Source organism: Pelodiscus sinensis, chromosome 2, assembly GCF_049634645.1.
Source record: "Pelodiscus sinensis isolate JC-2024 chromosome 2, ASM4963464v1, whole genome shotgun sequence".
NCBI classification, from domain to species: Eukaryota; Metazoa; Chordata; order Testudines; family Trionychidae; genus Pelodiscus; species Pelodiscus sinensis.
In genome coordinates, this window is record NC_134712.1 from 7,153,666 (window position 1) to 7,173,302 (window position 19,637).

Below are 19,637 nucleotides of genomic sequence, written 5' to 3' on the forward strand. Positions count from 1 at the left end.
TGTTAGTTTGGTCCTTGACAGTTCTCCAAACACATTACACCCTTTGCCATCTCTTAAACACCAAAACCAGCCTGGACTGCACCAAACCTATATGGATGCAGGATGGCTTATGTCTTCTCCTTTGGACTGAACCATTCCTGTGTGTTGCTGTGAGGCTATCCCTTATCCATTTATCAAGTCTGTGGGTAGATCATTAAAAGGCACTTAGGATTGTTTATCCTCTTTAATAGCAGAACTATAAAATAATAAAATCCAAGTCTGGCACAAGCAGTACAGGGCTGAACTTTCTTGAGGTTGTTATAGACCTAGCTTTCTGCATATCAGACTTTGTAGTCCAAAGCTGTAGATGCAGCCAGATCGCAAGTTCCTGTTTCGTTTCTGCATATCGTGGGAACTAGCTGGATCACTCCGACTCCTACAGGCTGAACCTCTCTAATCTGGTTCCGCATTGGTCAGGTCTTGAGAGTTCCAGAGAATTTGCCGAACCATAGGTGGTTAATATTGTCTAGCAACATTCAGCTCACTTTGGTCTTACTTCTATCTACCTACATCACATGTGTTTCCTACTTAGCCATAGCTTTTTCTAAAGCCTACACTTTACATGGTACACTGGCACTACAACAGTACTGAAGTGCTTGTGTATAGATCAGTGGTTCCGAGTGTGGTCCAGGGGCTTGGAGAGGAGAGCAGCAACCTGCTCACTCAAGGCTTTCCCTGCTGCTCCCATTGGCCGTAATTGTGGCCAATGGGAGCAGCAGGGGCCACAGAGCCAGCAGGTAAGCCACACCCCATCTCTTTCCTGCTAAGACCCCCCCCCCCCCAGCTCCCACCTCACTCCTGCACCCAAGCTCCCATCCAGACCACCTGCCCTTAGCTTGTTCCTGCACCGTACCTCCTGGCCAGACCCTGCACCCCCTCACCCCTTCTGCATTTACTTTGTTGTGGGTGGTTGGCTGGTGGTATGTGGACCAAAAAGTCTGAGAATCTCTGATACAGATGCTTGCTACATCTATAGGGTGCGTCTAGACGGGCAAGATTTTGCCATAGAATACTAGGAGTGGAAGGGACCTCGAGAGGTCATTGAGTCCGGTCCCCTGCCCCCATGGCAGGACCAAATACTGTCTAGACCATCCCTGATAGACATTTATCTAACCTGCTCTTAAATATCTCCACAGATGGGGATTCCACAACCTCCCTGGGCAATTTACATCGGCATAGCAAGCCCAAAATAACGGGCTTGCTGTGAAGGCCAGGGCTAGCTAGTGAGAGATACACCAGTATCCCCAAATAGCATTGCAGTGTAGACGTGCCCTTAGCCTAACCAACATATATAGACTCATGAGCTTTTGTGGGCAAAACCCACTTCCTCAGTTGAATTGAAGGCATGCAGTGGGTTTTACCCACAGAAGCTCATGAGTCTCTATACTTTGGTTAGCCTCTGAGGTGCTACAGGACCACTTGTTTTTAATGTGCCTTCGTGTCGGTAGAGAGCTGAGGTGCACTGTGTGCAGGGCTGGCCTTACCAGGAGGTGAACTGAGGCGGCCGCCTCTGTCAGACTGTGTGTGTGTGGGGGGGGGGTGCCCCCAGGACCCAGAGTGTAGAAAATTGTCTGCTGCTGGTGCAGATGTATTCTCTCTGCTCTAGATGCGCAGAGATGGGGGAGTGCTGTGCCGGAGGGAGGAGGGCACAAGAGACATAACAGGCAGGCAGGAGAAAAGGGAGCATGGGGGTGGAGTCATTTGAGCTCCCCACCTCAGATGCCCTGACTGTACGCTACAGCCTGGGAGAGGGGAAAATGTCCTGGCTGCACCAGGGGCTAGAGAGAACAAGCCACTGTGCTAATCCCGTACCCCCGGCCAACACTGCAAAGGGAGGAGAAAACGCCCATTGTCTAGCTCAGGAAAAATGACTCATGCTCCTGCTCACAGCCTGGCTCTGTGTGCGCTGACACAACCTCCCCACCAAATAGGGTTCCCCGAAGGGGGATTTAAAAAAGCAGCAGAGAGTCAGGCCTGTGCCCCGTGCGAGGCTGCCCTGCCCGCTGCTGCTGCACATAGTGCTTATCACAGGAGGGTTTGCAGCAGCCAGGGAGACCAGGAGGTGACGGGCAGGGACGGGAGACGGCTTTGGCATCGAAGGGCAACGGAAGACATGAGCAAAGGGAGGTTCCATTACGCTGGCTATTGTCTGCACTGCGCGTTTGTTCTGCCGCACCAGAGCCTGGTCCCCGAAGGCCTGACGACAGCACGGAGGAAATTCTGCGGCAAGGATCCCGACGCCGAGAGTAAAACCTGCTCCAGCCGGTGCCGCAGCTCCCACGCCCCAAAGACCTGTTCCCTGTGGACTGCGCCTGACGTGCGCGCTCATGCTGCAGGGAGGCTGCTCCGTGTAAGAGGATGATAACGACCCCGTACCCAGCTCCAAGACCAAACCCGTAACTGAGTTAAATACGTATTGCTCCCCTGGGTGCCACGAAGGCGCTGCAGCGCTAGAACGAAGCAGACGGGTCCAGAAGCTTGACACTAAATGATCATGGGCGTCAGAACTGAACAACTGCGGCCGGCTCGGAGCCATGATATGGGCAGGGACGGGACCACGGTGTGAAGATCACCCCAGTGAACGCAGCCCCAGGGTATCCTGGCAGTAGGGGACACGCCCTGGGGACTGGGGCATCCTAGCTCTTGACATCACCTGCCTGCAGCCTGATTTATGGCTCTGCCCAGCTGCACCAGGCTGGTGCCTGTTACCACCAGCAGGGAAGCTCTGTCTTCAAGGCACAGCGCCCCCTGCAGGGCAGAGAGCAGATTGGCACATGTGGCCTGAGGGCGAGGCCATAATCCTCGGGCGGGTGTCTGACATAAGGGGCTGGGGCACTCTCGGTGCCTGTTCTGCTCAGCCAAAGGGCATGGAACCCACCACCTGTAGCGCTCCCGAGCGGTCGCGCAGCCAGCTGCCCCAGGCAGAGAAGGGAGTGGGGGTGCAGGCTGGCGCTCCTTAGCTCTGGCCTGGGTCTTAGAGGCCGGCCTGCATGAGTCAGAGGAGCCCCTGGGGCAGAGCGCCAGGGAGACCCTGGTGTGACTGTGAAGGGGGGGAGCCCGTCCTACCTGCACCCCGAGCTGCTCATGTTACCACCATGGCGCTCAGGGTTACGTGGACCGGCCTCGGCACTAGGGTCTGGCTCAACGCCCTCTCAGAGCCCTTCCAGCGGCGAGGCTGACGGCCTGTCCTACTCCTGTACCCTGGCAAGCAGTAGGCAGCTTATGCCGCCCTTCCCTGCCACACAGCACCTAGCCACTGGTCGGGGAAGGGGCGGGGGTCAGCTTGCCCTGGTAACCAAGGGTGGCGGCGTTCAGGGCGTGGCCCTGATGGAACATGCCGGCTGCTGGACGCCTCCTCGCTGCGTCAACGTGGAGGCCACATCCAGCAGGTGGCGCTACTCTTGCAGGGCGGGTTCGGAGACGTGTTGCAGCAGCACTTGGGTCATGTCAGTGCCTGCCCTGCACCCCTCACTAGGCTGGCTTGCACCCCAAACATGGCAGCCAGCCGGCAAGCGGGTACAGGCAAAGGGGGCCCAGTGCGTAACGTCTATGCAGGTCAGGCCATCCTGCCCTCTGGATTGAGGTGGGGCTTGGCTGTTGTACAGGGCTGTCAGCACTCGAGACCTGGCCTGTAGTCACCACTGGCACAGGATGCTTCATAGCAGCCTCCCCACTCGCCCCCACCCCAGGGGTGGCACCACAGAGATGGTACTGGGGTAACAGGCTTTTCAGCTGCCTCCCCCCAGCACTGTGGCCTGTGCCCCCCCCCCCCCCCCCCCCCCCCCCCCCCGCTGCTGCCTCTGACACAGGCAGCAAAGAGAGGGGAGAAGCAAGTAGCCGAGTACAATCCCCATTGTAAACTGAAAGGAAGTACATTGTTCTTTTTTTACAAGGGTGGCTGGGGCAGAGGGGAGGGGCTCAGGGCAGGGGGCTGGGTGGGGGAGCTCAGGCACAGGGTGAGAGCAGGGAGGGGCAGGTGCAGGAAGCAGGGCAGGGGACCTAGCATAGAAGGCTCAGGGGCCAGGGAGAAACTGACCATGGGCGCACGGGGTGGCGGGAGTTTCGCTGCTGTGGTGGCAGCTCATCCCGGGGGCCGGGCCTGCAATCCCTGATGGGTAGCTCCCCCCAGGAGCTGGGGCTGGTCCTGGCCTGCAGCTTGGTTTGGGGCAGCAGACTCCAGCCGGGGAGCTGCCCTTCCTTATGGGGAGCCACTGAAAGAGGAGGGGGAGGGAAGCTGCTGAGCAGGAAAGGCACCCCCGCCATTGCTGGGGGGGGGGGGGGGAGAGGGAAGGGGCACTGGCCAGGTGCTGTCCCCCAAGAAACTGGGAAGTTTGATGGAAGTGGGGGGAGGTGTCAGAGCAGAGAGCTCAGCCCTGCTGGGAGCCTGCAAAGCTGCGGACAAAGCTTGTCACGTGGAGGATGGAGCTGAAGGTGGAGGGACCGATTTGTAGCAGAGACTGAGGACTCCTCCGTGTCCCTGAAGAGACTCTGGGCCAGCAACCAGGCTCCTGATTGGGTCCCTGCCAGCATGGCCGGTGTGGCACCTGGGACGCACAGGCAGGATTTCCTTGCAAAGCCTCGCTCCAGGGGCTGAGCTTGGCAAGAAAGGCCAGGAGGGACCTGCCAGCTCTCAGCATCCCCTGGATCACACCAGAGCCGGGGACAAAGGTGCAGGGCACCAGGATCTAGTCAGTAAGGCCCCGGCACGAGGGTAGAGACGAGATGAAGGGGGAGGCAGCTTGAGAGCAGGCGTTTGGGGCGGGATGGCGGGAGCTCCTTTCAGACACAAAGCTCAAGGCAAGGAAAGCGGTGTGGAGCAGGATGGGGGGAGTCACAGGCTCACAGGGACAGGTCCCAGGCTGCTGTCGCGAACCCCATTCTCTGAGCTGGGCTGGCTCCATCGCACCCACAGCCAGCAGCTCTGGCTGGGCGCTCCCAGGAAGCCACGCGGAGAGGCAAGGAGGTTTTTGTGCTTGTCATTGCCCTTTAGGCCAGTGGTTTTCAAATTATGGGTTGACACCCACCCCTGGGACAGGGAATGTTGAGTCCTGGGTCTCCTTGCTGCAGGGGGATCAGGTGAGCGGGGGGGGGGGGGGGGTGGGCGCTAAGGCAGCTCCCTGCCTGTCCTGGCACTGCAGACTACGTTGCACCTCAGAAGAGGCTGGCAACAGACCCAGCTCCTAGATAGGGGAAGGAGCACGCAAGGCTCTGCCCACTGCTGATGCCCTGAGCTCCAGCTCTGCACCCAGGTTGGGAACTTGCAGCTGGCTGCTTCTAGGGCGCAGCATGGTCGGTGGTGGCAGGAAGCTGCTTTAGCACCCCCCCCCCTGCACTGGTGATAAGGAGCCACTCAAGGGAAGCTCCACCCAGCCCTGACCCCCCCCCCCCCCTCCCCCCCACACACAAAGCCGGAGTCCCCTCCTACACGCCAGAGCTCTCCTCCTGACCCCACTCTCTAATCAAGTTATGTTGGGTCACAGGCATCAATTTTCTTCTACTGGGTCACGAGAGAACAAGTTTGAAGAGCAGGGACGTAGGCCATGGTCCTTGCTGGTGGAAAGCCCTAGCTGTTAATGGAACACAGCAGAAATAAATGAACCACTTTGCTCACTCACTTCTCCCCGCTGAGAGCAGACACCCAGGGAAAGGCAGAAGGTTCTACTGTGCCTGGAGACAGGAGCTGTTCTCTTTCCACTGCTGCTGGTATTCCAGCAAAGCCCAGGAGCTCCTACAATTTACCAGGCCTGGGAACCTGCAGTCTGTCAAGAATGGCTTGAACATTTCTTGCCCAATGCATCCCTCTAATAACAATTAATTACTTTGGCCTAGATTCATCTCCCTGCCAGGAGCTGCTTCTGCTGGCTCCTACTTACAGGAGTGAATTATCTTCAAGTCACGTAGGCTGTATCTATTTACCGAGAACAGCTGTCTGCACTCAAAGGTTAACCACACAGGGCCCTGTCTTTATATTTTTGCTCTAAGCTACTTCAGCTTTTGCTGGGTGCAATCAAGGAGCGCAACACGCTAGCAGATTGGACTAGCCTCTTTGCACTTACTTTGCATAGGTATCGGCCATAGAAAAATCAGCGCATGGGGGTTCCCACCAAAGAGCTTGCAGAATTGCTGAGTAACACGGGCCTACATTTCAATCTGATATTGAGCCTCCCCAGAAAGCTTTGAATCCTCTTGCCAAGTCCTACTTAGTCAAGTCAAGGGTGCCCTCTGCTGTCTGTGTCAAGAAATTAATCAAAAAAAATGTATGGACCCCAAAAGTCCAGTCCTATAGAATGGTGCCAACTGAGGGAGGAAAACTCATTCTTCCTGCATCTGTCACTTGCTCGTAAGTGCTTTCTCTTTCGACAGCTGCATTAAGCAGCAGCTCAGCACAGTTCCCTGAATGCAGCGGGTTTTAGAATCCCTTTTGAAAGGGGTACTCTAAGCTCAAACAAATTCGCCGCTCCCCAGCAATAGACCTGCACGGGAAGCCACTAGAGCACAGTGCTACTGTGGCTTCTGGGATGACCTCTATGTTAGCTGACATACCAGGGGCTGACGTGGGCTTTTCCAGAGCCATGAGCATGAGCTGCTACAGCTTACCCTAAAAGACCTTGTCTCTCTAGCTCTGGGCTTTAACAGACTTGTGGCCTCTGCAGACTGAGCACAGAGCGACTTAGTAACCCTCAGCAGTGGATTAGACATGGTTTAGGCTTCCGGGAAGTCCGTCCCAAGCATCTGAGACCCACAGCAGGTTGAATCCAAGAGGAGCTTCCCTACCCTCTTACGTGGCTGCTGCCTCAGCATCTTGTGTAGCACTCACCAGTTGGCTACAGCAGCATGAAGTTCCACAAGGAAAATAATATTAACTCCTTCTGCTAAGCAATCTGTTCAACCTTGTGCTTAGTTTGGCTCTCCGATTAGATTTCCCAGACCAGAAGAAGAGCTCTCGGTAAGATCAACATTTGTTTCTCTCACTAAGGGAAGCTGGTCCTGTAAAAGCTGTTCTCTCATCCACCTGGTCTCCCATATATTCTGGGACCTTCGTGGCGACAACACAACATACATTTATAACTACTGGTATGTAGTTATACCTTTGCAGAGCCTAGGTGCAGTGCTTAGGTGCACAAAATAAGCTATTGTGAGTGTCTTTAGAACAAGAAAAGGAGCCAAATACTGAGAGATATTGATGCTATATTGTATTAAAGATTAAGATTAAGATAAAGAGAGAGACGAGGAATAAGGGTTATTTTGGAAGAAGGGTGTTCTCCCGAAATAACCACATCTACACTGCATTTTGTACTTCGAAATAACGTTATTTCAAAATAGTGCCATAAGGCGATTATGCAAATGAAGTGCAGGATTTTTAAATCCCAGCTTCATTTGCAATTTCGAATGTCTTCATTTGCATCACTCTCGAAAGATGGTGCAAGTGTAGACATACCCTACAGCTATGTCTAGACTGCAGGCTTCTTTCTTTCAGAAGCAGCTTTTCCAGAAGAAATCTTCCAAAAGAGAGCATCAACACAGCAAAAGCGCATCAAAAAAGCGCTTTGCTTTTTCGAAAGATAGCGTCCACACTGAATAGACGCTATCTCACATTTTAGCTGTGATTACTATGGCCACCAGGGCACCTGTGTTTTTTCCTCTTTCCTCTGCTTTGGAAGAACTCCCTCTTCTCCCTCCACACACCCCTTTTTCCGAAAGAGCTCTTTCGGAACAAGGCTTCTTCCTCATAGAAAGAGGTTTACCAATGTCAGAAAAAACCCTCTGTTCTTTTGATTCCCCCCCCCCCCCCCGAAAGAATGCGAATGCAGTGTGGACGTAAGTGAAGTTTTTTCAGAAAAACAACTGTTTTTCCAAAAAAACCAAACCTCTGCAGTGTAGCCCTACTTTGTAAGAACGTGGTTTGTGGCAGTCCTGAAGTTAAAAGGGAATGGTAATGATTTAAAGAACATGTCATTAAAATACAGTTCCCTCTGATAAGTTATAGAAGCCAGCTGAAATCTGGCCAAGTGGATATAGCCTGACATTTGTACAGGAAAGAATGAAATCACACATAATACAGGCTGCACAGCAGCACCTTAGGGAAGGCTCTAGTGCTGAGTGTGATAAAACTGAATGCAAAATAAAGGCATCTTATATTGGGCCATAAGTCTCATGGATGCTTCAATAAGAAAGGAAATTATCCACCTCTACTTGCATCTGGTTCATTTCTCCCTTCCTGGAACACTGCACTCACGTTTCAACAGCATAGTCCATTAATCAGCCTAGCCCCAACAATTGCCTTTTAAACCATACTGACTTCCACCAGCTGAGAATCTGGGTCCACGTTATTAGAGAGTAAAACTAGCGAGTGACCCCAAAAGGCAGATGAGCAGAACTGAGAAAAGGTTGGAAGAAAAAGACTTAAATAGGAAAGATCAAGAGAACGATATATTCACATTATCAAGAGATACTGATGGTTCTATACTGAAAGTCAGCCCTTACATAGGGGGCTAGATCAAAGAATTCAGTATTAGTCACGGAGGGCAGGTGATCACAATGTCATGCTGCACTCTAACCGGCTTATAGAACATACTTACCAGAGGAAGTATGTATGAGCACAGGACTGGGAGCCAGGAATTCAGGACTATGGCTGCAACAGGCTACACTGTTACCTAACCTATCGCAAATATGTGGTGTATGAGCAAGTTTTCACTCTTTGGAAGATGTCGTGTTGTTAGTTTTGAGTTATGCAAAGCGGCCTTTGTGTAGAGGCAGCTTTAGGAGACGGCACTCTGCAAGCCTCAGACGAGCCTGCAGTCTCCCTTGGGCTCTGATTAGAGTCAATTCTTGAGGCACGGATGCTGCAAGGAAACCCAGGCATTGGAGTGGAACTGAGATACATGGCAGAAGGATTGCCCTGCCTGGTTTCTGACCATTTCCTTTCAGGACTGTTGTGTGCATGCAAATAAAGCCAAGTTCCTCTTAAGAGTCTATCCAGACTCATCACTAATGTCTCCTCCCCTGGGGAGCAGAACTGTAACATCTGTGCTTGCTCTGGAGTGGGGCCACTCTGGTGTTAGACGGGAACAGAACTATTCTATCCATTTTATACCTGGGGAAGAGAGGCAAACATTTGCCCAACCCTACAGAGGGCATCACTGTCAGGATGAGAGCTCATTCCTGGTGCACTGAAAGCCTACTGATGAGGCAGGCTAATTATAATTATAAAATGTTTTGTGAAAATAAAAACAAGGCCAGTTATGAACATATGACCAGAGGAGGTTTCTTGGTTGAGCAATATGGTAGCTAACTTTGTCACTGTAATGGTATCGCCCATTAAATGCAATACAGACGTAATTTCATTTCCCAATACCAGTCCAGTAACTCTTCTGCATTTTGGGGGGAGAAAATTATTCTCATGCTCACTTTTCTGCTCTCTCAGGAACGGAGATGAATTAAAAGGAAAAAAGCTATAACTTCCCAGGAACAGGAAAAGGGACTACTTGCAGAAAGAGGAAAGAAGTTCCAGAAGATGAATGTGTTGCTTTCTTGTAGAAGGGAAAATGGCCGACCTCGCTGGTGACATCACAGATCTCTAGAGCAGTGATTTGCAAACTTTTTTTTCTCACGACCCAGTTGAAGAAAATAGTTGATACCCACAACTCAATATAATTTGACTAGAGTGTGGTCTGTGGGGTGAGGCAGAGGATGAGAGTTTTGGGGCTTAGGAGGTGGTTCTGGGTTGGGGAGGGGGGTCAGGGCTGGGGCAGGAGGGACTTACCTCGAGAGGTTCCTAGTTAACAGTGCAGTGGGGGGGTTAAGGCAGCTTCCTGCCTCTCCTGGCACTGCAGACCATGCTGCACCCCAGAAGCAGCCAGCAGCAGGTTTCCAGCCAATACAAGTGTGGCACCAATGCTTGGAACAGTGCATGGAGGCCTGTGTGTTCTCTCCTACCCTCCCCCTACTAGGAGCTGGGCTTACTGCTGGCTGCTTCTGGGGCGCACAGTCTGCAGTGCCAGGACAGGCAGAAAGCCTGCCATAGCACCCCACTGGTCACCAGACCCTCCTGCAGCAACAAGACCCAGTGCCTGACATTCCATGAGCCAGTCCTGGGTTGCAACCCGTCATTTGAAAACCACTGCTCTAGAGTGAGGAGAAAGCATAGTAGGTGCCACACTGGTGTTCATACACCACGCTGATGGACATGGTATTAAAGAGCAATCCCTATAAAACTTAAGGTCTAGTGACTCGAGAACTACTGGATCCCCCACATTAGGACTTCCCTGCAATGGGAGAATCCCCAGATGAGAGAAAGCCAAGACAGTCGGATCCTTTGTTTTAGTCCCTGACAGAGGAGGCGTGTCAGGGAAAAGGGAAGCTTAGCAGTTATAGGGAATGATAGCCAGTCTGCACAGAATAAAGCATAATAAATGATAGAATAAATACTTCTGCCCAAGTAGAACCTGGTGTAAAGACAATCCTAGTACCAGACAGTCACAGCCACCTTCTCTGCAGCCTTATCTCTGATAGACCCAGCAGATGCTGGCCATGGCTGTAAAATTAGGTCCTTGTGGTGTGCTGAATTACATGGAAATAAAAACAAGTTACAAAGACAGGCTAGAATTACAGTAGTGTTTAATATTCTGTTTCTCATATTAGTTTTTTCAGAGACTGAACAAAAGACAAGGGAAAATTTCAGCCATCATCAAGTACCCAGACTTCGTAACTTAACACAGTGGCCCTCCATCTCCGTGGGCTGCAAGATTGTTATAACCAAGAAAGTCTCCGAGGATAGGGTAGTTGTGCTCACTGTGACCACGAACCTAAATTTTGCAGGGTGTGTCAACTGAACCGTAGCAGTGCTTTGACTGGATGCAGAGGGCGCTCACAGATCTCATCAGTCAATGGTGTGCGCAATCAGCATGCACCTCACCTCATGAGACCTTCCCTTACATGTGCTTCTCTTTAATCATAATGGTAGAAAAAAAGCCTACATGGATGAAGTCAAGTATAATCTGGTAACCTGCGGCTGGGCAGCAGTAAACAAAATGCCTCACAGGCCCCCCACATAGAACACACGTGCCTGATGGGCCACAAGCTGCTCACCACTGACATAGAGAATATTATCTTTTGTTTCTATAACAATATTTCTATTAGCCCAGCACTACTATAGGTTATGTGTGTTAAAAAATAAAAGTAGCAGCTGATTTTTCCATCTATTTACAATATTTTATAAAATTATATATTCCATTTTATCCTGCACTGATATAGATACAACTATTCTGCACACGCACATGGTTCTACAAGTTACACATATTTCCTGAAAGGAAATGACTAGGAAGTATAAGCCAAATGGAATACCAGACCACAGTACAATGGCACTTACAGTCAATTATTTTATATTATCTGCATGACAGCATATGGTGCCTTCATGTAACTTAAAAATAAGCTGAATTATTTTCTTAGGTATGGTCTGACCTAAATAATAGAAGTCCTATTTGTGATTTATTTCTCTGTGTTTTATGGAATTTTGCCCCCCCCCGCCCCGAAATACTGAAACTACAAAAGAAAGAGACAAAAAAGAACAAAAAAGGAATAGGAAGGGAGGGAAAGGAGAGGCAGGAAGAGGGACAGTGATGGAAAAGGAAACAAACGTCTCAGTTTCCATCCACTTTGAATTAATCAAAAGTTTCTAAAATGTCAGACAATCTTTTCAAATGTGTCTTCTCCAAAACATTATCCGCGCTTTAGCTGCCAGGTCAGCAAAGTTGCTGTGCCAAGCTGCTACCCCTAGATGCAGTCTGCTCCTCCAGCTCAGTAGTATCAGTCATGTGTCTACAATCAGTGCTCTAGAGAGCCAAGCGTCCTGTTTCCAAGATAATCATCTATATCCCAAAACACAGCTCTTGGACGTAATTATCAATTATCCAATATCATATCAATCCTTAAACCTTCTTTTAGTCAAAAGGATTGAATCCTGGGACAGTCCCAAAACATGCTAGTCACTATGGTTCTGAAAGACAAGCATGGACAAAATATGGGGGTTTTTTTCTATCAAATCAGCTTTAATTGTAGATCAACAGTAGAATTTGTAATGGCTTACAAAGCACTTCCCCACTGGCTAAGGTTCAAGTCCATACACAAATCTTTGTTCCATGCCTGGTGCAGGCCATGTAAATTAGGGAGGATCTTTGTGGCCCTGAAGTCATAACTGTCTAAGATATCTAGGTAGTCCTGGTTAACAAGTGGTGTTGGGGTGCGGTTGTTTGCATAACTTCAACAAATGTTGCTGCCACAAACAAGCATATAATATATTGAAGTTAACTTGCCAAAGAGAACTACTGCAGGACTGGTTCCCTTCCTAAGTACTTGGCAGATCTCAAATATTCTACACTTGCTTTTTAAAGGAACACTACTTCTTAAAGTTGCCATAACTGGAAATATCCAAATATCTCGGCACATCAGCAGTCAGTGTAAGTGCTATTAGGGAGAGTCTGCATTTTAAACAATGCTGCACAAAAAATATAGATGCAGCAGGAATAAAAAGTCATTCCTGTATTCAAATTGCCTAGGGAGGCTGTGAAACCTCCATCACTAGAGATATTTAAGAGCAGGTTGGATAGACACCTGTCAGTGCTTGGTCCTGCCATAAGGGCAGGGGACTGGATTTGATGACTAGAGTTCTAGTATTCTATGATCTGGCTCCCTGTATAGAAAGTTACTTTGAATTTACAGTAATTCTATCACTTGGGATAAATCAAACAATCAAATTTAGAATATTTCCAGATGACAGTTTCCAGCTGTCAAGTAGTCAAGATATCAGGATTATTATTTTGTAGGATAATATGTATCTACCTTTAAGAACTAGGTCAGATTGAATTTCTGGGCCATACTCTCTCTGCTGGTTCAGCTTCACTGAAGTCAATTTACCTTAGCAAAGAATTTGGTCCATATCCTGACCTTTCATTACAAAGTTTGTAAAATGTAATCTCCAAGGTTTAAAAATCCAGTGACTTCTCTACTTAGTCTTCCAGGTCCTGGCTGATGATGACAGAGTGCAAACAGAAATTCCCTTTTGTTTCTATGTACTACAATAATGTAGTTACCACTGAAATAATTATACTAATAAATAAAAAATAACACTGATGCATTGAAGGGTGAAGTTGGAGTAACAAATTCCAAATTGGTAAGTTTTCCAACAATAATATTTACACACACTTGGAAAAGTTAAATCTATTCAACTTTCCAAATAGCAATCTTCCCTTCTTCTCTTCCTGAACCACTAAGAACATATCTATCTTCTGCAGAGCACAGTGCCTTCACCGTATCAGCATGGCCCACCAACTCCTTCTCCACAGTTTTCTTTTCGGCGTCTATCACATAGATCTTTCCCTTGGTTTTGCCATGTGATATTCCTCTGCTGCCAATCCATATCTGAAAAGCAGAATCCATTTTTAATGCATTACATTCCACTTCTGTTCTAGGATACAGTCTAAGTGTTTCAGCAAAGGAGCTGTTTTCTATGCCCCCAAAGACACAGTCAGTGGTACTCCGGTCAGGTTTGAAAATGGCAGCATTCAATATCTCTCCAGCTACTTGTTGGAGCCAACGGTTTGTATGTTTCTGTACAGGATGTATATTCACCGTGACATTTTAAATAAGGATTGCTAGTTAGAAAGAAGCTATTTAAGAATGACAAAATGGGAAACATTTTCTCTTTATTTTCTTGCTAAAATAAGGAAAACGTACAGCAATCTGTCTGATTTTAATTAAATGAATTTAGAAGCCTGTAGCAGACAGTTGTAATGCTATCATTTTCCATTGTTGACAGGTGGGTGGTCTCTTAATGCTGGTCCAGTCTGGCACTCCAGTAAATGCTATTTCCTTTTTACAGCAGGGATATGTGGGTATTACAGCTCTTATCATTGGCTCCCTCCTATTCCAAGAGAGAAAGAGCCACAGTGCTGCATTGCTGGCAGGCTTAAGACAGGATCACTGGATATTGAAAGTGGGAAGGTAGGAAGCTCATGAAAGTTTGCTGATTTTTTCCTTTTTTGTAGAAGGCAGCTGTACAATAATCCTTTGTACGGTGTTACTAGGCTATGAATGAGTGGAGGAGAAAAGGGATGCTGCTGCACACAGAGCAAAAGAGAGCAAATGGCACCTGGTTTCTGAGTAATTCTTTACAGGCTGGTTGAGTATCCCAGTTTGTGGGGCTTTGTCTCTATGGCATCATTCTTTGTTTTCCCAGTAGGTCCTGGCTCACCAACCTGGCCCTAGTGGCAGAGCAGCTAAATATGCAGAACAGCTTCCCAACACCAGGGGAGCTCTATGAAGGGAGTTTACATTCTCTGGAAGAAGGATGGGGAGGTTGACGGGTTATTTCAGAAGGGACTGGAGTTACTGTTGAGGAATATTTTTGCTATGATTTAAAGAAATAACCTTTGTCTCTGACCAAATGGTGCACGTACTCACAGCAGTTGCAGACTTCTGAAGGTGACTGGTATATTGTGAACAGAGGGCTGAGCGACACACTCAGAAGATTGTGATATGAGGAACTGCTTGAGTTCTCTCATCCTGTTATGGTGAGCACATGATGATTAGATAGGAAGAGATCATCTTCCAGATACTGGCCAGCTAATCAGCATTTATTATTTTTCCCATGGTCTTTACTTGAGCATTATCATTGGCACATAAGGCATTAAATGTCAAGGGACCTAAGCTTTGGTTCACACTGTTCAGTGAAAAAGTCAGGGCTAATAAAGTCATCATGCAATTAATCATGTCTGGCTGGCATCACTTATATGTTTGAGAATTAGACAGTCAATTATGCTGGGCTATTAGCTCAGCTAACTCCACAGAGCTACTCATGTCTCAGACCAACGTACATGCAAGCCCACAACGAAAGAGTTCAACTGATGAAAACTTGACAGTGCCGTGAACACAAACCACATTATATCTAGGAAATGGACAACAACAACAAAACATTAAATGATGGAATGTATTTTACCTGATTTTTTACTTTTATCATACAGGTGATCTCAGAACAATCATGAAGATGAATCTTTTGAGGAGTTCTGGAGAGATCGGTTGCATTCCAAACATACAGGTCACTACTCCCTGGACACGATGTCCATACCTGGTCACCCTAAAGCACAGACAGAATATGGCCAATCTTACCAATGTATTTACAAATCTCTTAAGAAATAATTGAAGCACACTGTTAATAAAACAGAGGCTCCGATAAGAAAAAAACAGCCTATGTTTAGTACCTCAGGAAACAACTGGAAACAGAGAAAAGAAGAACACACATCCCTCAGGTTCTCTTCAATTTTCATTTCTTGCCGAGGAGACCCATTAGTTGTCACTACAAGTATACGATTTCCTGTGCCTTCAATAATAAAATATGAAGTTAGTGTTGAAGTACTGACTTCTTATTCCCCGCTTCCCCTCTCCCCCCCAAAAAAAACTCTGTGAAGTTAGGCAAGAATAAAACACATACAGACAGAACCAGGGGATCACCAGTAGTATCTTTCCTAAAACACTCAATAAAAACTAGATATGGATTCTCTGCTCCCAACAGTCTTCTCACAGTATATGTTCTTATGTCTGCTCTGCAATTACAAGCATGCCACTCTAGGTGCTAAGAGAAAGGGAAAAGATAACTTGCTTAAATCACTATTGGCTCTGCCTGCACAAGTATTTTCTGCTATAGATCTAGGACAGAGATTTTTTGTACTGCTGAAGTAGTAGATATATGGTGGATCTAAGCTCTAGAGGTCTATGGTAGCACTGAATGTTAAGGTGTATCTATCCAATACTGCCTGAGATTTCTTGAACCAACATGTACTTGGAAAAGGTGGCTTATTGAGGACCTTTTGGCTCTGAAGCCAGCATATCCTACTCAGCTCCTACACAAAGATGACTGCCGAGACTATCAAATGGGAGGTGTGCTGTAACAGATGGGTGAAGCACAGATCCTCGACTTCTGACACTATTACCACTAGAACCTATATACTTCAGACAACTTGTTTTTTTAAGAGTTTCCATTCAAATTTACAGGCATCTTCATGTGAGACCAAGCCTCGTGCCTCTAGATGTCACATCCTCCAATGAAAGCAACATCCCAACAAATGTTCGATCCAGATGAGAGATGGCCATCCAGAGGCAACTCACATCCTCCCATACAGTAACACAGAAATTTTGTTTAATATGGCAATTCCTGCTATCACCTTTAAGACCCTGATCAGGCAAAATGTTTAATTTAAAGCAGAATAAGAATCCCAACAAACTCAATAGGACTTCTTTATGGTTATGTCTACACTACCCTGCTAGTTCGAACTAGCAGGGGTAATGTAGTCATCTGCAATTGCAAATGAAGCCCGGGATTTGAATTTCCCGGGCTTCATTTGCATAAAGCCGGCCGGCGCCATTTTTAAAAGCCGGCAGTTCGAACTCCGTGCCGCGTGGCTACACGCGGCACGGAGTAGCTAGTTCGGATTAGGCTTCTAATCCGAACTAGCTGTACTCCTCGTGGAGTTCGAACTAGCGGGGTAGTGTAGACATACCCTATGTTATTTAAACCGTCAGAATGAAGACAGGTGGATGAAAAGTAACCATACAAAAATAAAAGACCTGGCAAGAAGTTACACTGTTCTTTACATTGAAGTGATATAATATGCAAAAACTTATTAAAAAATATTCCCATGAGGCATGAAGAACTTACAGCACCAAAGACGGTTGTCATGGAGTTTGATAGAAATAAGATTTTTGCAGGACAGCTGAAATCTACGGTTTACTTTCAAAGTGCTAATGTTCCAAGCAATCACTGTCCCATCTAAACTGCATGAATATGCTTCACTGTTGATGTAAAAAACAAAATTAAAAATAGCAAGATGTACAATCAAAACCAGAACTGGGAGCTCATACAAGGAAGAGAATATTGTTATCGCTCCCCCATCACAACAAACGCTGATGTCAAATCAAAGCAGAGATCTTTACTTCCAAAAGTAGAAGAAATATTAGATTAAAATAGAGCAATGAGCCACAATGCAATGTGCATTACATTCTGTAGCACAATAACACAGGAGTACTACCCGAGTCCCAGTGGCAGGAAGAAGGTGACTTTGGATCAGACTCTTGGGAAGCAGAAGTTAGGTTTGACCCGTGCACTTCTGCACTGTTAAGTTTACAAAATTATTGCCTTGGCTGCCGGGGTTAGGATTAGGGCAGGGTGAGGGGGTGGGGAGGGAGAGAAAGGGCCCAGGCTGGCACAGCAGAAGAGAGAAGTGACCCTTGCTGGCAGGGAAGAAGAGACCCTGGATGGTGGGGGGAGGGGGAGATGGGAGAGAAGGAACCCTGGAAGGACTGGGAGGGAGAATGGGCCCAGGATGGTGTGGAAGCGGGTCGAGGGAGAAAGGACCCAGACTATCAGGGGGCAGGAGAGAGAAGAGGGCCCAGGCTGGTGCAGCAGAAGGTGGGAGAAAGGGCCTGGGCTGGCGCGGTAGTGAAGGAGAGTGAAGGGGAGCCCAGGTTGGCACAGCAGAGGAGGTGGGAGGCGGTGGGAGAAGGGATCCTGGGCTGGCATGGTCACAGCCCGACCATCCCCAGTGGCTGGGGGGAGAGCCAGGGTTGCTTACGTGCTGCGAAATGGAGGTTGACGAGCATAGCAAGCAGGGGACGCAGCTCCCTAGTAAGGTTAAATGTAGTATCTTGTAGCTGACTGCTCTATATGGCCCCTTACACATACCTGCATAATTTCTCTTAAGGTTAAATTTAGTCAAGATGTTAATTAGCGATTAGAGGAAATAAACACAAATCATCTTGATCAAAATCTTCCCATATTTGTCCAATTTCTAGTATAAAGAATTCCACCCTGTTAGTTGAACTTTGTAATTAAATTCACCTGCATACACTGTTCCTGTTCTCCACAATGATGTCCGTAACATGAGAGCGGTGGTCATTTAGTTGCTTATTGCAAGACATACTATGGGTGTTGATTATGTAAATAATGGCATCTTGAGAACCGATCCATACTTGGCTCTGTTCCACCATTACCATACAAGTCTAGAGGGGGGAAAAGTGCAAGATTTCTTTAAAAAGTACAGTACAGCAGGCTATCGCACCTGGAAGACGCACACAAACATCTTATACCTTTCCAGTCTCCACCTTTCCAGACTGCCATTCATTCCCCGTTCAGGAATCTGATTTGTCTCGTGCACCCCCAAGATTCACTTCATTTAAAAATTACTTGCTTACAAAATCAGACAAAAATACAGAAGTGTCACTGCACATTAATACTGAAAAAATACTCTCTCATTTTTACCATATAATTATAAAATAATCAATTGGAGTATAAAAGTTGTACTAACATTTCAGTGTGTAGTATATCTACTATATATTTGAGAGCGTTGGTCTGTGAGTTTGTCTATGCGTCCAAGAACTCCTCCTATAACGGTAGGAGCTAGGACCACCAAAATCAGTTTACAGCTTCCTCTTACCACAACTTAAAGCGAGGTGTTGGGTTATGCCAGGAAGATTGTGTATCCGCATCTGGATACAGACACCCACAGATTTGCATGGCTCTATGCATCTGCACCTTCGCTCCCACTTCATGCTGCTGTTATTTACCGTCCACCCAACTCCTCACACCATCCTTCCTTGCTGATGTAGTCTCCTGACATTCTCCATCCCCTTTCGATCTCCCAATCATCCTTGGTGCCTTCAATGTCCATGCTGATGACTCATACGACTCTACCTCACCTCTTCCCTGGATCTGTAGTTCCGGTTCAACTCTCCCAGTTATGAGAGCTGCTGACTTGGCTTGGCCTTCACCAAGCAATGCTCTAATTTCTCTAATGATGAGCTCCCCTTCTCAGACCATCACCTGATTTCTTTCCACACTGTTCATCTGCTCCCCTCAGTGACCTGCAAGGAAGCGTTTCTGTGTCTTGCATTAATGACTTGTCTTCTCTCAGCCCTCTTGCCTCTCTGCCCTCCCTTCCCTTCCTTTAGCCCCTTTAATACAGAGGTTGACTCTCCATGTTTCACTTTCCTTCACTTTCAACTCTTTAGCTCCTCTCCCATCTTCAAGTCCACCCTGCCAACACCCCAGCCCTGGCTTATCCTCAACATCAGCTTCCTCTGCTCCTGGTCTCTCACTGCAGAGCATCTCAGAGAAATCCCCTGACCAGGCTGCCTTCCTCAACTATGTATTTGTTCTCTCCTCATTCATTTCTCCCATCTTCCTAGTTCAGTGCTTTTCAAAGTTTTTTCATTAGAAAGCCCCCCCTCAAAATTTGTATAGAGGCACAGACCACTTGGAAAATGTAGGCATAGTCTGTCGACACACAGAGGTCCATGGACAACAGGTTGAAAACCACTGTTCTGGTTAAACAACCCCACTTTTCCAACTTAACTGAGTAACATGCCTGCAATCTCTGCTGTCTTTTTGCCACGTCTGATTCACTCCCTCAAACCCACTCCATCTCTTGCCTCCACATTTTTCTCTGCACTAATTTCTTCCAAGAGAAAAGTAACAGAACACAAAATGATCATCCCCTCTCCTTGACTTACCATTCTCCTCCACTCATACATCTTACTCCTCCTTCTCCCGT

General features: G+C 47.6%; 1 protein-coding gene across 2 annotated transcripts in view; it reads right to left on the minus strand.

Annotated features, from left to right (window-relative positions):
- Positions 1-9,736: 9,736 nt before the first annotated feature.
- Positions 9,737-19,637, minus strand: part of DENND3 (DENN domain containing 3) — a 66,590-nt gene continuing 56,689 nt past the window's right edge. For both annotated transcript variants that reach the window (XM_006123514.4, XM_025184882.2), the window contains 5 exons: positions 17,927-18,087; positions 16,748-16,881; positions 15,294-15,412; positions 15,032-15,169; positions 9,737-13,455 (listed from right to left, as the gene is read on the minus strand). In XM_006123514.4, the coding sequence (XP_006123576.1) occupies positions 13,255-13,455; positions 15,032-15,169; positions 15,294-15,412; positions 16,748-16,881; positions 17,927-18,087 (753 nt within the window). In that variant the 3' untranslated portion in view covers positions 9,737-13,254. The remainder of the gene's footprint in view (positions 13,456-15,031; positions 15,170-15,293; positions 15,413-16,747; positions 16,882-17,926; positions 18,088-19,637) is intronic.